At 38.9% G+C, this 15351-nt stretch overlaps 1 protein-coding gene across 7 annotated transcripts in view; it reads right to left on the minus strand.

Annotated features, from left to right (window-relative positions):
* Positions 1-15351, minus strand: part of piezo2b (piezo-type mechanosensitive ion channel component 2b) — a 90520-nt gene that overhangs the window by 52370 nt on the left and 22799 nt on the right. For 6 of the 7 annotated variants that reach the window (XM_019348299.2, XM_019348297.2, XM_019348294.2 and 3 more), the window contains exons 5-10: positions 14568-14730; positions 12674-12941; positions 10744-10957; positions 5767-5941; positions 738-851; positions 39-74 (exon numbers count right to left, since the gene is read on the minus strand). In XM_019348299.2, the coding sequence (XP_019203844.1) occupies positions 39-74; positions 738-851; positions 5767-5941; positions 10744-10957; positions 12674-12941; positions 14568-14730 (970 nt within the window). The remainder of the gene's footprint in view (positions 1-38; positions 75-737; positions 852-5766; positions 5942-10743; positions 10958-12673; positions 12942-14567; positions 14731-15351) is intronic. The other variant, XM_019348296.2, reaches the window with a different exon arrangement.

Below are 15351 nucleotides of genomic sequence, written 5' to 3' on the forward strand. Positions count from 1 at the left end.
AATGCACAGATTTAAGACACATCCAGAACAACCCGCACCTCTGTTGTACTGATTCCATCCTGGGTGGAGAGGAGCTAAGAGGAGAAAAAGAGCATACAAGGCAAGGTGTGTTATCGATGAGTTGCTGAAGTCAAAGGCCTCCGTGTTCTTTATAGCGGTTGATAAGCAAGAACAAAGCCGAGTGCTGCTAATCTGTAAATCGAGACCATCACTCATCTGCGTCTGCACACCCTGAAAGCTTTTAAACCTCAGGAGGTGGCCGGTGGAGACAGCGTACGGGCCTTGATGTAGGAACAAGGTCACAATAAGCGTGCATGTGCGAGAGAGGCAAAGTGTCTTTGTCTGAAATCTTTCCAGGGATGAGTCGATTATCATGAAGATGAAGCAAATGGAAGTTTAAGGAAACAATCAACAGCTGCAGCTTGACGTTAGAGTTTAATAGAGCTGAAACTTTAATATTACTGATTTGTTCCATTCTGCTTTATTAAGCCTGCCTGTTATTGTTGAATCGTAAAACTAAATCAAAGTGTTTCAGGACAACATTTGTTATCAGTTCTGACAACGTTAAAAAGAAACAAGCGTTTTTTTCTCGCTTACAAAGTTAAAAAAATATTATTTTTTTTATGTTTCTGAACCTTTATCCAGTTTGTTTTAAAAGGACGGTATCGTAGAAAAATAATGATAATAATCAATACTTTGAGTGGCTTGTGTCCGCGTGTGTCTTAACCCTGACGTACGTTTTTCTCGTCTGTGCCCTGGCGTGATCCCCACCACAGCAGCCGCTTCCTGTTGGCTGAGATAAATGATTTGCCCAGCTCCTCCTCCTCGCACACATCATCGTCCTTGTCGTCCTGAAAAAACACAGATAGATAGTTTCGTGTTTCATGTGAATCTTTCCGCTATTGCGCAACGGAGACGATACTCTCAAGAGTTATGGTTTCAATCTGCTTCTAGTAAACACTGTTTTACGGTCTGTGAGGGAAGAAACTGAGGAGGACTTGGATGAAACGAGTTAGCGTCCGTGACGAGGAGTGTCACCACGAAGTAAAAATGCACAAGAAGTTATTTAAAGAGGAGCTGTGAAGCTCATTTTCAGCACCTCCATGAACACTAAAGACAAAAATTAATTGCATTTTTGTAATAAATAAATCAATCAATAATAAAGAAGGTAAGACTATTTTACAGTCTATATTTTTTTTGTCTGGACTTGATTTTGTCTTGCACAGCTGATTATTTCTCCACTCATCATTTACTGCATCACAAGGAAGCAGTATTGCGTGATGTTCATTTATATATTACCAGTTACTTTATTCAGTTAGTTTGCAGTATAAAAATTTAATGAGCTACATTTTGTTATTGAAACATTTTAAATTGTTATATTTATGTAACGGCATTCATTCTTGCACTTGACTTCTTAATTCTGAAAATGTTTCATGCATTTCTTTGTATTATCTCTCTGTAGGTGTTGATGCATTGGGGTTTTGTAAGCAGGTCTAGAAAGTGAGATCCAAGTTTATTAGACTGCCTGGTACATTAAGGGATTTAATCGTCTGTGCAGATTCTCAGTCATCCTTTTTATTTGTAGTTGGGATCATAGATTATATTTAATTCCTTGAGTTTCAGTTTATCCCTGTCATGTTAATCCCTTATTTTGGTAGTCATTTTTCTTTCTTTGTTTCTTCTTACCTTAATTGGTTTTACATGTGTCTAGTTCTCAAGGTGTCTCCAGTTTTCTCATTACCTCCTTTGTGTATTTAATCATGTTCTTTGTCTGTTTACTCCATCCTTGTGTGTTTTTGCTTATTGTCCTGTGTGCTTTTGGCTTTAGCTGTTTCAGTTTTGACCTTAATAAATCTTTTGTTTTGTTATTTTTTAAGTTTACAAGTATTGCATCTGCGTCCCTTCCTGCTCCCTGGAACAAGCTGTTTTAGCTCCTCTCATCCTCACAACTTTCTTCTGATTGGCTGCCCCTCAGAAAACAATGTGTATCGAACTTTGTGTCTGACATCATACAGATCTCAAAGATATTTTTTTTAAGTGTGAAACCTTATCACTATAAATATGAGAGAAAAGAAGAAAAAGCATAATAGGTTTCCTAAAGAGCTTCGGTCCGACTTTATTTCTTCCTGATCAATTCATAATTTATTTTAAACATCAGATACTTTCCAAAAAAACAACAGGTTAAACTGTAACACGTCAGAGCTTATTAACAGATAAACTCACTTGTCACATGTTTGATTTTCTGTGATCTAACTTTTCAACAAACATCATAAAATAATAAATTTATAAAAGCCTTTCATAGATAACGCCAGACGAATTCATCTGAAGCAGATTCCTTATGTCTCACTTCTTTGGATCATTACTCTGCTTTCAGAATTTGAGGAACTGCTGCTGAATAAACACAGATGACAAACTATAAATCAACCTGTAAAGTGATTTATAATCCACCTTATTTTTCTGGCAAACATGAGGTCCATCATAATCTGGCATCTCCACCATCGAACAAACCTGTCCGCTGCTGATTTAAGCCACAATCATTTTTTTATTATCTAAAGTGTAAGAGTGGGTGAAAACACACAGACACACACACACGTAAGCACACACACACACAAACCGCTCTATGAAGTGATCAATAATGCATACAGCCCCACCAGTTTACAGGCTGGTATTGATCTCTCTATAAAAACACTAATCTATAACTCCATTACAGGACAATGGAGCTGAGCTCGAGCTCTGAGGTTAAGGAAGGCAGGATGAATTCAGGAGGGGCGGTCTTCTTGAATATGATTGCACAACATTTCACTCAGGACTTTAGTTTCAACTCAGTGGTGGGAGCTGAGCAAAAATACAGTCAGGGTCAGTTCACCAAAACTGTTAAAATAAAATACTCTGTCAGTGAAGTGTTCGTTTTTCCTTCCTTCCTTTCCTTTTTTCCTTCCATCTCTGTGATTTCTCTCTCCACTAGTACAGTGTACAGTACAGTGGCAGTGAAATTCACAACGCAATCAAAGATTACACTTAAAAACAAATCTGTGACACCTAAGTGCTGGGTGCATTTGATACGTTTTGTGTTTTAAAGAGCTGCTTATTGTGGCCAGACGTTAGAAACAAAATTGTAAAATATTATTAGCAATAAAAACCCAAAGCAATCATTTAAAATATACAAAATAATTTCACAGAGGTGAGGAATAAACTTGATAAAGAAAAAAAGTGTCCCAAATAGTGAGGAGTTAACATCTGGGTGAACCTTGAAGGTACTTATGAAAAAGGGTGTTTTGTCAAATTTATCCTCTGGACCTTAAAGTTCAAGGTGAAACTACAGACTCTATAGAAAAGACTTTAACATTGATCTTTCATTCATTCAACATTTTTGGACCCGTAGATTCTGTTATTATGTAAGAGCTGCATTTTTCTCTCGTACAGAGCACTGTAACACAGCAACGTAGCGCCGAAACCTGTCCTCCCTTTACGCTTTGTCAAAATTAGACCAGCAGTGTCTCAGATAACACCTAAGCTGTGTACAGATTCCACCAGTGATCGATTGCCCTGAAATCTTCCATCAGTACGGTTTCTCTGATCACGAGGCCACCTGGTTGCCCATTTAATTCAATCTGGATCTATTTCAGTTCACTGTCTGGAATTTACTGTGGAGCTGTCATGGAGGCTGTGTGTACTGCATTCAAACTGTGTCTCTGACACCCACTGAGTTTTTGCATCTGCTTTTAATCCAGAATCCACACTTTGCAAAGGAGGAGCTAATTTAAAATGGACAGCATAAATATGCACATGCTGTTTGTCCACCAAGGTTTCTTCTCTACACTGTTATTGTATATAATTTATTAGGTCTAACTTTGTGTTAATAGTCACAGATTTTTGAGTTTGTGTGAAGTTGCTAGAAGTCAAGAATTGTATGGACTGAGTTGACTACAAGCTTTGCCGTGATATTGGATTGATTGGATAGAGTGAAATCAGGCAGTCATAACTAAATGTCATCAGGCGTTTTTAAAAAAGTAACTTTTCTATTGAAAAGCTGACCCAGTATATTTCTCTCGCTGTGTTTACTCAAAAACAGTCAAATCTGAGAAAAGTTCATTGCTGAATCCTTCAGAACCAAATCTTTTGCAAATTAACCGAATCCATGCAACATTATACCAAATAACTGTCAGAGTTAACGGCTTTCAAACTGGGGTGATTGGAAATTGGGTTCTTTTTATGTTTTGTTTATTTTTAGTTTATCCCTCATAACTTTAAGTACAGGAACTAGTCAGTGGAAATTGTCAGGGAGCTTGAAAAACACGTTTATGCTCTGTTAAAGCAAAAAAAAAAAAAATTTAACCAATTTAAAGTGTCACAATGTAACGCCAAAATGCATAATTTTTCTTTTGTCAAAAATGAGAAATTAAAAACAAATTTTCTTGTAGAGCCAAATTAGTGTTCTATTTGTTGAAATGCCCTTGTGAGCTAGTAGGTAAAAATAAAAAAGGAATTGAAAAAAAATTGCAATTTCCAGACACAGAGGTAACAGAAGAAAGAACCCACAGTGACACAATGCCCCTTTAAACATTAAGGAAAGTTCCTGTTCAAGTTTTAACACTGACCCTCCCATATCACTTGTGTAATTGTGTATAGTGGTAATGTGATGATACAATTCTTGAAAAAGTATTTTTTGGCTGCAGATGTCTTTTATTTGATCTCATCTAACTTTCATGTACTGTGAATGTTATTTCATATAAAATCACACCAATGACGGCTTTTTGTTGAAATAATGATTTTCCCCCCCTTTTCAATATCAATCAATATCATTGTCCACCAGTTTAATTCAAGTATTGCAGAGCAACAGCAACAAACTGACCCAAATTAGCAGGTCAAAAGTGAGCACACCAAAACAGGGAGCAAGTCATCTATTAACCAAAAAAATCTTAGTATGAGGATCTCTTTTGCACATGTCTCCTTAAACCCCACAGCAATTCAGAGCAATGAGATGTAGCCGAAAGAAATCGATCTGTAGGTAGTAGGATTTGATGTAGGGTTTACTCAGAGAGGGGCAGCTTTATCACAAACACCCTGCCATATAAACCTAAAATCTGTTTATTATTGATCGCCAAATTCTGACCCAAACATGTGCTAATGAAGTTACTGTTACTGTGCAAGTGAGTAAACGCACAGGTAGCTCATATTGTTCTGTAAAGCTAAGATTCAAAACTGAACATCTGTCTGAGTTCCATTAAAAGCTGTTTGAAATATTTATGTAACAGATCCAACGCCACAGAAACAGGAAAAAGATCAAACTCTGTGAAAGCTGAATTGTGATGTTGCAGAGTTCTGTGTGTGCACAGGCTTGAGAAAAGACATGCAGCAGCTTCTGTGTTCCCTGAAATTGTTTTTCATGGATGGATCTCTGACTAAAACCTAAACTCAGCTCTGTCTGTAACAGCAGATATGCTGTCTTGGAGATTTAAATTTAGCAACTATTCTCATTTTGCTCTATCATATTAAACTCATACAAATGTACATGTCATACAGGCAGTGTGATTTAGTAAATCCTGCCGTACATTTTCAAGAACAGAAGACTGATGGAGACTGTTACAAAATCTGACCCATAACATCTAAATTTAGCCAGATCATAAATACACTTGTGGAGCTGCTTTCAAATCAAAAACACCCGATATATAAATGAAAATCGATAAATTATTGATGTGCTTTACTAAACATGTCACAACGTTTTGACTAAAAAAAAAGGCGTGTGTGCGCTCTCTCTGTCCTCACCATCAGCTGGTCGATGGGCTCCTGCAGCCAGAGGCGGATGAGAGTTGCCAGGGTGTAATAGAGGATCAGCAGCATGATGGGACTGACAAAGTGGTACCACTTACGCTGCGGGTGCACAGTGAGCTTCCACGTGCAGGAGCAGTTGCTCTGGACAATGGGGGAGATGCCAAACACACTGCAGAGACAGAAAGGTTTATGAGGATGGAAACAAGGTTTTTAAGCAGTAAAAACAGCAGACAAATAAGATTTAATAATGCTTTTTTGTCTCCTAATATTTTACTTTACATTTTTTTAGTTTATACATGAAAAGAGACATTTTACTAAACAAATTTAAATCAAACATAGTTTTCTGGCTTCCTTTAGTCGTATCCTGGAGAGCAAAAATGTACGAAAACTCTTAACGGCTTAAATCTTCTGATGACTGCACAGAACACATGAGAGAGACTACGTAACTCATCTGGCTTCACCTGGAGATTTCCCGCAAGGTGTGGGAATGTGTTGCTGGGCAGACGGATGTCTGGACTGAGTAAATCCAGTTCAGTTCAGTGTTGAGAGTTTAATGATCTAAAGGAAGAGTATTTAGGGTAAATCTAATTGGAGGCTTGGTAAATATGGAGAATGGCAGTACAGAAAAAAATTTAAAATAAATGGCGCCATGTGATCGCAGCAAAGCATTTCACTCTGTGCAGGCTTACTTATGGCATCTACTGTCAAACGACTACTGTCAAAACTGCTCTTAGTTTGAGTCAGGGAGACAGACGCAAGCTCAAAACTTGAAAGCTTGTTCTTAGAGCTGGATCAGTTGACCCTGAAACAGCCCTTAGTTATGCTGCCATAGACTCAGGCTGCTGGGGGACTTGTAAAATGATGCTACTCCTTGTCATTAACCTGTGTCCAAGCTCTCCCATAGGTAGTGATTTATCCTGTTTGTTGATCATCCTGATCCTGTTCATCACCTTTTCTGTCATCTGTTTCCCCTCAACCCCCAACTTGCTGCGGCAGAGGGCTCCCTTCCTGAGCCTGTTGCTGCTGGTTGTTTTTTCTCTCCTCACAGTCACTTTAGGTTGCTCAGAGGGGATTTCTGGATTGTTGGGGTTTCTATAACACTGCAGGTTATTTATGGTTTATGTAAAATTTTTTGTGATTTGACACTACATAAACAATGATGACCAAACTAGCTTATGATGATCTCATAGAGGACAAATATTGCTCCTCACTTCAGGTATACAGGTTTCGCTATGAGCACGGAAGCCAAACACACACGCTGTCCAAACATTTTGATGAAAAGCAGCCAATCAGAAGAAAGTGGGATTAAGGGAAAGGAGTTAAAGCAGTTTGTTTCTGACAGTGGATCAAGTGAGGGGGGTTGGGGGGTGCAAGGCCACTGTAAGATAAATAAGGATTTTTTGTAAGTATAAATCACACACAGCTTCTCCAGTAGAGCCATGAATAAAAATTATGGAGGTGGAAATGGTCATCATAAATCCACTTTAATAAAACCAGTGTTACAGTTTCTTCCAGTCGACTTCTGTAACTTTAAAGAACTAAATATCTTTTCTGATTTTGGTAGCAACTCTCTTCTAGTGGTCATTTTGGCAAGAAACTCTCTAACCCTGGATTCTGTACAATGCAACCAGGCTAAAAATGTGTTCATAAAACAAAGGATGTCATATGTTTCACTCCTTTTCCTTCTGAGCAGAATAAAGGTCATCTACTCAGGAACTGCACTGACGTATTCCAGTGACAAACACTCAGATTTAGAAGCCTCCAGAGTCTTGTCTTTTATGCCATGTCGAGGAGCGAACAACCCCCAGAACCCAGCACATTTCCTGAGCAGTTTCTTGTTACAGCTGGGCAAGGCCAGTTAGTCACATGACAGGGGACTTCCACTTTAAGGCGGTGAGGCAGGAAGTGAAGTGGAAGCCAGACCTCTCAACAGTCTCACTCAGCACCAGGTCCACAGCAAGGCCGTGTCATTGTCAGCAGGGACAATTAGGACAGGCACCGAGGTGGCCTATTGTCAAATCGAGGCTACACGTATATATGGGCCAATAGTTTCCCTCTGATGGCCTGAAGTGCGAACTAAACAGGCCAGAGGAGAGGAGATCATGCCTCAGTTTTTACACAGCAGCAGACAGAAATACTTCAGTGATGTGGAAAGTCAACATGAACGTGTGAGTAGACGGCAAATGATGAAACAGACAGTCTGTTTGTGAAATGGTTGAATAAGAATCGGAACAGTGACAACCTTTCCAAACGCTGGCCTTCAGACAGACAAATTAGGGCCTTCTTTCTTTCCGAAATGAGAAGACCACAGTTTGGGAACCCTCCTCCCATAAAACATTAACTAAATATAAAATAGGGGATTTAAAAAGTAGAGTAAAGACTGCTTTTTTATGCTTTGTACACAGGGCATCGAGTTCCCAACAGTTTTATGCCAATCACTCTTAAAATGTGTCTAATTTTGGCCTTCACAACTTTACTTCCTCAGTGACGCGTTAACGGCAGTGATTCTTTTCCTTTTATGTCTCATTTAAAAGATTTCTGGAGGCGAGAGCCTACACTCACCTTTGAGTATTTTACTTTCCAATATCCAGCATTTAATTAAGTATTTCAGGGGACCAATGACAACAAGTATTCTCTTAAATTTAAGGATTTTAAGACAACCTAAGAAGTAAAGGTAAACTAAAGCATACTAGAGTGATGTGATGACCCCTCAAATTTATCACACACTTAGACGGCAGCCCGTCTGCGCGGTCACTAAAGCTGGACGATTTAAAGAGATTACCCTGTGTAGATGGTGTGAGGGTGAGCGGTTCATTCATTCTAATGACTTTGTTTCCTAATGAAAAACCTGTCAGTAGGACACTGTAATCGCTCCCTTATCTGCCATCTGAGGCCAGAGTGGGACGGAGAGGACGCGGGCTTTATCAAGGCAGTTTCAGCTATACATAGCTGTAAACAGCCTCGCTCCTGACACACAGCAGCACAGCTTTCAAATGAGAAAGTCTGAGATCAATAAAACACTGCAACACCAAGGGCACTGAGATATCAGCTACACAGAGACAGCTGCAGTGCTACTGGTGAGATCTGGAAGACACGGCATCATTACTATAAGTTACAGGACCTACTGTACAGCAGTGGGCGTACATAAACTTTAGAGAGCTTTTCTACTTTACATTCAAAGCCATTTTTTAATTGATCTTTCTGAGTTACTAGTGAATTTAAGCATTATATTTGCATTTTTTTGTTTTAGTTTACTGTGATAAATTACCGTTACTGTGGCTGCTGGACTCAATTTTTTATCTTTAATACAAAATTAATGTTGGACTTAATTTTCTAATCATCATTCATCAAAATTAAACCAAAGATTTGTTTGAAATATTTCTCTTCATGTATATTAAATAGGAAAGCTTTTAAATCAAACTGTAAAATCATTCACTTTTTGTTGATATTCCAGTTGTTTTTCAGCTGCACTACTCCACTAAAATGATATTGGCATCCATTCATCCACCCACCCTCGCTTCTCGAGGTCCAGTTAGCATTCTAAGGCGTAGCCACCTCCTCCAGCTCTTCTGAGAGGATGTTGGTGTATTTCAAAGCCATCTGAGAAAAATTATCTCTCCCACATGTCCCGGATCTGCCCAGTAGCCTCCTCCCGGTTGTACATGGCCAAAACATCTCACTGAGGAGGTACCCAGGATGCATCCTAATCAGATGGCTCAACCATCTCAGATTGATTGGTTCAGCATCTGCACCAGTTTATCTGTCAATCTTTCTTTCTCCGTTCTTCCCCAACTCATGAACAAGATCCAGAGATACTTAAACTCCTCCACTTTGAGCCTAACTCCACCCCCAACTCCAATGTGAACAAAAGCAGGGAATGTCCTCGTTAGCCAAATTAAACAATTAAAATCAGATGACTGATTAACACCAGTGAAGAAAACAAAGTCAAATTAATAACAGAAGTCAATAGAGGACATGTTTAGAGAGAATTATAGTAGATATTTTAAAAGTGTACATTTGTTTTCACAGTTATTAAATAAACAGCATCATTCTCATTCCGAGCTGTCAGAATAGAAACAATGAGCTGACAGACTGCCTGCTATGAAGTCAGCTTACTGAACAACTGTGACTAACATATATTGGCAAGACGTTCAACAGTGTGGCTTTAGTCCAACCACAGCGCCTCACCGCAGCAGCCACAGACAGCTGATTGCCTCCTTTTTCATGCATAATAAAACAGCACTGGTTGTAGTGAAGAGCTTAAAAGCTCTGCATTTGACACTGATGTGCTATGAGTAGGAGTCTGATAAATCTACCCTCCAGCTAAGTTTTTCTTTTCATTGCTTTCTTGGTTGTAACAACAGTAAATATTTATTGTTTAAACAAACCTGCCTCGGGCGCAATAAATCTCGTTGAGTCGAAGGAGCTCTGGCTCCTGAGCCCTGTCATCACGTCATTTATATTCACATGATAAAAGAGCGTTAGTATCAGATTGTGATGTTTAACTACGGAAATACATTTCAGCAATTCATCAAAATGACAGGAGAGAAACAGATTGTAATGCCACAGTTTGACTTTCACTGTGTGTTGTTGGGACAGCAGTTTGTGTTTGTTCCTGAGTTGGTTTCCTTTCCTTTTGTGTGCCGAGTGAAAGTCAAGTGCACTGACCAAGTTTAACCCTCTGAGGTCTGATTACTCTGCTTTTGCTAACCCTAACCTATATCTGTGAGAATAAAAAAAGACTTTTTAAATCGTTTTTAAAGCCTGTAGGTTTTTGTTGTTTCTTTGAGAATGACAAATACAAACAACATAGAGTTAGCGTATTTGTTATGATCAGTGATCAGTTTTGCCCAACAGAGTTAAATTGTGGAAAATAATAAAACAATAATAAATAAAAGTCTTGTTTTTCTGATGTAAAGCCAAAAATTTAAAGCAGTATAATGTCTGAATTCTGAGCTCCACATTTCTGACCTGATGTAGCCGTCGTTGGTCAAGACGGACTCCTGAAAGAACTGGAACTGGTAGAGGTAGAGGACGATCAGATGTCCGGCGCTGAAGATGGCCATCAGAACACACATGCAGCTGAACATCAGCGTGCTCAAGCTCCGGCGCAGGGACCACCAGGTGCACAGGAAGAGGAAGGTGAAGAAGTAAACAGCTGAGGTCAACGAGGGCAGCGTGATTCCTGCAAACATATTGTATTGTATTTTTACTCAGTTGTATAAAGCATTTGTATTTTATTTTTATCTTATTGTATATTTTATTCTATTTTATTCTACTGTATATAGTATTGTATTTTATTTTATTCTATTCTGTACAGTTGTGTACTGTATTTATTCTTATTTTATTTTATTCTAATTTTTGCTTCATAACTTTTGCACTGTCCACTTCCTGCTGTGACAAAACAAATTTCCCACGTGTGGGACTAATAAAGGTTATCTTATCTTATCTTATCTTATCTTAAAACCAGTGAAAACCAGTCAGACATCTGCCAGAGTGGTATATAAATACGAGCCTTTTTTTTAACTCACATGGAGCCTCAGATTGTGTTCCCGTAATTTTATAATGTTTTAATATGTTGAATGTGGCAAAACTTTCACATCATTAATGCTGTTAAATAATGACTGAGAAATAATTCCAAATATGGTTTAACATAGTTATTCATGCATGTTTTACGTCTTGGCCGTCAAACTAGAGTTCAAATACACTTTATATTATGTACTGTCACCAGATAAATCTGAATAGTGATAACGTGCAGTGCAGTGGCTAGCATTGTTGGCAAGAAGGCTCTTGGTTTGAACCCCAGCTGCGGCCTTTCTGTGTGGAGTTTGGATATTCTCCCTGTACACGTGTGGGTTTCCTCCAACTTCCTCTCACAGTCGAGAAATGTATGTCAGGTTAACTAGTGATTTTAAATTAGGCATGACTGAGCAGTAGTTAAAGTGGTCTGGAGTCTCAATATTTTTTTTGTATGAGAATTAATGAATCATTTATTCAGTGTTTTCTTTTCTCTAAAGTCTTGAATGGGGGGAGCGGTTTGCTGCCTTGTTTTTGCAGGGATTATGAGATTTTAAATCTAAATTCCTCTACGTTCCTTGCTTCACACTTGTTTTCATTATCACAACGTCATAGCTATGTAATTACTGTTTTAAAAACAATTTCTTCAAGGTGAGTTCAACAACACGTGGAAAACTGTGGAAAAACAGGTTTTATGAGCACCAGTCTGAAATTAAAGCCAGCAGACTCACACTAAATACATGTTGTTAATAGGATGACTGGAAATAGGCCATTTCTTTCATTATTTTCTCACTAAGATATTTTTCAGCACTTCCCTCTCATACTTCAACAGAATAAAAAAAAATTACAAATCATCATTGAAAATCTTATTTCAGTATATTAGGATAAAGACCCCCCTTTTCCTGGCAATCCTCAATCACTGTAAACATAACTACTTAAGGTTAAATCATACTATGTGCACTGGGAGGTCTTGTGCTAATTATAGAAAAAAATGGACTCCCTCTCATATATCTCATACATTTTTCTTCACAGCTTGGGAACTGCATCTCCTCCACAAACAAGACTGGTGTTTACAGTCAAAATCATTAAAAAATTAGACTAGAATTTTCTGATTTTCACAAATCCCCCCATTTAAATGTCTATAAAGTGGCCCTGATTAAAAGCCACTGAGACAAGTTTAAACAGAAAAATTTTTTAAACTCAAAAGTGTTCATAAAAACCCCGGCTGCTTTTAGCTGGAGGAGCAAAAACTGGTGGAATTGTAGAGCAAACATCATTCAAGTTAATGTAAGGCGCCCAACTTGAACACATAAGCAAACAGACTGTATGTTTCATGATAATCTGAAACTATTTATTTGCCCACAAACAGAAAAGATTTCCTCACCTGTTATGCACAACAAGATTGTGATCACCACTTTTCCTGCAGTGGTTATCAAATTCCCGATGATCTCCTTCACTTTGGAAGCAACTTCTGCCACCATCCGCAGGATCTTCATCTTTGTGCTCTCTTTTGCTTCTTCTTCCTCCTCCTCTTCCTCCTCCTCTTCATCCTCCAGCACCTCATCTTCCTCGTCCTCCTCAGCCTCGTACCCTGCTTCATAGTCTTCCTCCAACAGGATGTTGTCCTCCAGGCTTAGCTTCTCGTCTTCCTCCTTGGGAGGAGATAACAGCGACACATTTAAGGTGCACATATGGGTGCAGCTCGGAGGTCAGAGCTCTCCATGGTGCTGAAAACAATTTCTTACAGGTAAACTCTACTATTACTAAAAAAGTAAAGTGTGTCACGTGTGTTCCTGCGAGTGTCTTTCAGTATGGTTAGCATGTAACACAACATGTCAGGGCATATATGTGGCCTGTGTAGCTGCTTTAAAGCCTTAGCAGATGTTTTCCTCTGGAACCACATGTTGGCTTGACATCTAATCAGGTCAGCTCTTCCTTGGCTGCTGAATCTAAGCAATTATGTGTCCCTGTCTTCCCTAAGACTCTGTAAAAGAGAAATATCATAGCAAGCAGGCCACTCACTTCAACACATAAAGTGCTAGGCAAAGAAAGAAGCAGGCAGCAAATCTTATAACAGAACGCAATGCAGGCGCTGTAGATTAATTCTGGGGTTTCTCAGTAATAAAGCGGCCATGCCATCTGTGCCAACCAGAGCAGCACAGTGGAAGTGAAAGTGAATGTGGATTTAATTAACACAAGTCATAAAGAGAAGGGAGGACTTGCCAGGAGACGGGGGATGTTGTCCAAGTCACCAACGCTCACGGGGAAGTTTACTTGAGTTCTGCTGCTCACAGCTTATAGAGCTCACATTAGGACTTGAAGAGCCCTATATGCCCTATACAAGAGGTTATTTTAGCGCCTTCGAGGAACTATCATTTTAATTTGGTGCCATATAAATAAAACTGAACTGAAGTGAAATTGAATTTGATTGTTTGTAACAAGGTGAATTTAGTTTAGACGGCCATTAAAAACACAAATATTTTATTATTATTTTGTTTTAAATGTGGTTCTTTTTTTAAGGTCTAGAAAAGATGCAGTTCTCTTCAGCAGCTATGTTTCTCAACAGAAAAGTCAGGTCACTTTGAATTTGAGATTTGCTCTCTGTATGAGTTGGAGGTCCATGGCGAAATCACGAATGCGCACACAGGTTTTCAGAAAGGGGATGCCAGTAGCTGTGCAATTTAAACAAGCTCAGGTTTTTGTATTTTTAACGAACAGATCTGTGAACTTTTTAGTCTCCTTTTATGTACTTGTAGCAATCATTTTGATGGCATACAATGAACAACTTTTTCTTTCCTCAGCGCTGAAGTCTGTAATCAGTTTGTGTGAAATTGTTTACATTGGAGTTTACGGCCAACTGAAAGTTCCTCCGACCAGACTGAGACATTTGCACTTGATATTCAGAGAACATTATTCTCTTCAAGACACTTTTATTCTTTGTTTTAGGCACAAAAATCTGCTTGTACTCAGCTTCCTAAATGATTTATTGTTTTTTTTATGAAATCCAAACTTTAACCCACAACTCCCTTCACTTTCTATTTCAAACAGGAAAGGAAACAATAAGTCAATTAGTAGACTGCTCTCCATTCCTTTCTCTTTCTTGATTCTCGTGCTGTGTGAAACCGACCAATACTTTGTTTTTCCACCCACTGTGAATATCTGAATTGTGTGGAGTTTTCATGGAGTAAGAAAATATTACAATGAACAACAACAAAATTAAAAGAACGTTTCGAACCATCCAGACAGACGGACTTCATTTCAGCTCAACTGAAACCTACCTGTTCCTCTGATTGGAAGTCTTCATTGTACTGTGCCATGTCCTCAGGCGGCCTCTTCTGGACCAGACTGCGACACAGCAGCCAGATGCCCAAGCCGACCATAAACATGCCGATATCGGGGATGAACACTCGGATGCCATTCCCCGCATCTGCACCTCTCACACTGGGGACAAACAGACAAAAGATGGGACACAGACGCTGACAGAAAGCAGATGCTCGGTTCCTTAAAGTGCAGATGAATCCCAAAAATCGTGATTTGGAGCAATCTTGCAGGCCAGTAACACAACCAAAGGCTGGAAATTGGGACAAGATAAAACAGGCTTAACTGCCCGTGGACAATGAGGTCTAATATGAAGCAGTTTTTCTGAGAAATCCAGGGACTCCTGGTCGCTTGTTTAGTTTACTTTGGCCCATAAACAGGTGCTGTCCTGTGTTTGAACCTGGCTGAATTCTTCGTCACATGTCCCTCTGTATCTCTGACTTTTAAGAACTAAAATAAAGAAAAGTTATTAATTCATTCTAATCCGTTTCAGGCAGACGGGAGCTGCACTGAGAATCACGAGAACAGGTATTACTGAAGCAAAACACCACCTGTTCACATGAACGCATGGGAATCTGTATTTTTCCCTTACTCAACTGTTCTTTTAATATGTGTTGTGCTCAGATTTTATATGCAGTACCACCCTCTTTAATGAAATCGGGTTTTAAACATATTGCTGTTAACGAGTTAAATTCCATTCAAACAAAAAGGCCATGAGAGAGCGAGAGCGTTATTTTCTGTTTT

The sequence above is a fragment of the Oreochromis niloticus genome, linkage group LG18, assembly GCF_001858045.2.
Source record: "Oreochromis niloticus isolate F11D_XX linkage group LG18, O_niloticus_UMD_NMBU, whole genome shotgun sequence".
NCBI classification, from domain to species: domain Eukaryota; kingdom Metazoa; phylum Chordata; class Actinopteri; order Cichliformes; family Cichlidae; genus Oreochromis; species Oreochromis niloticus.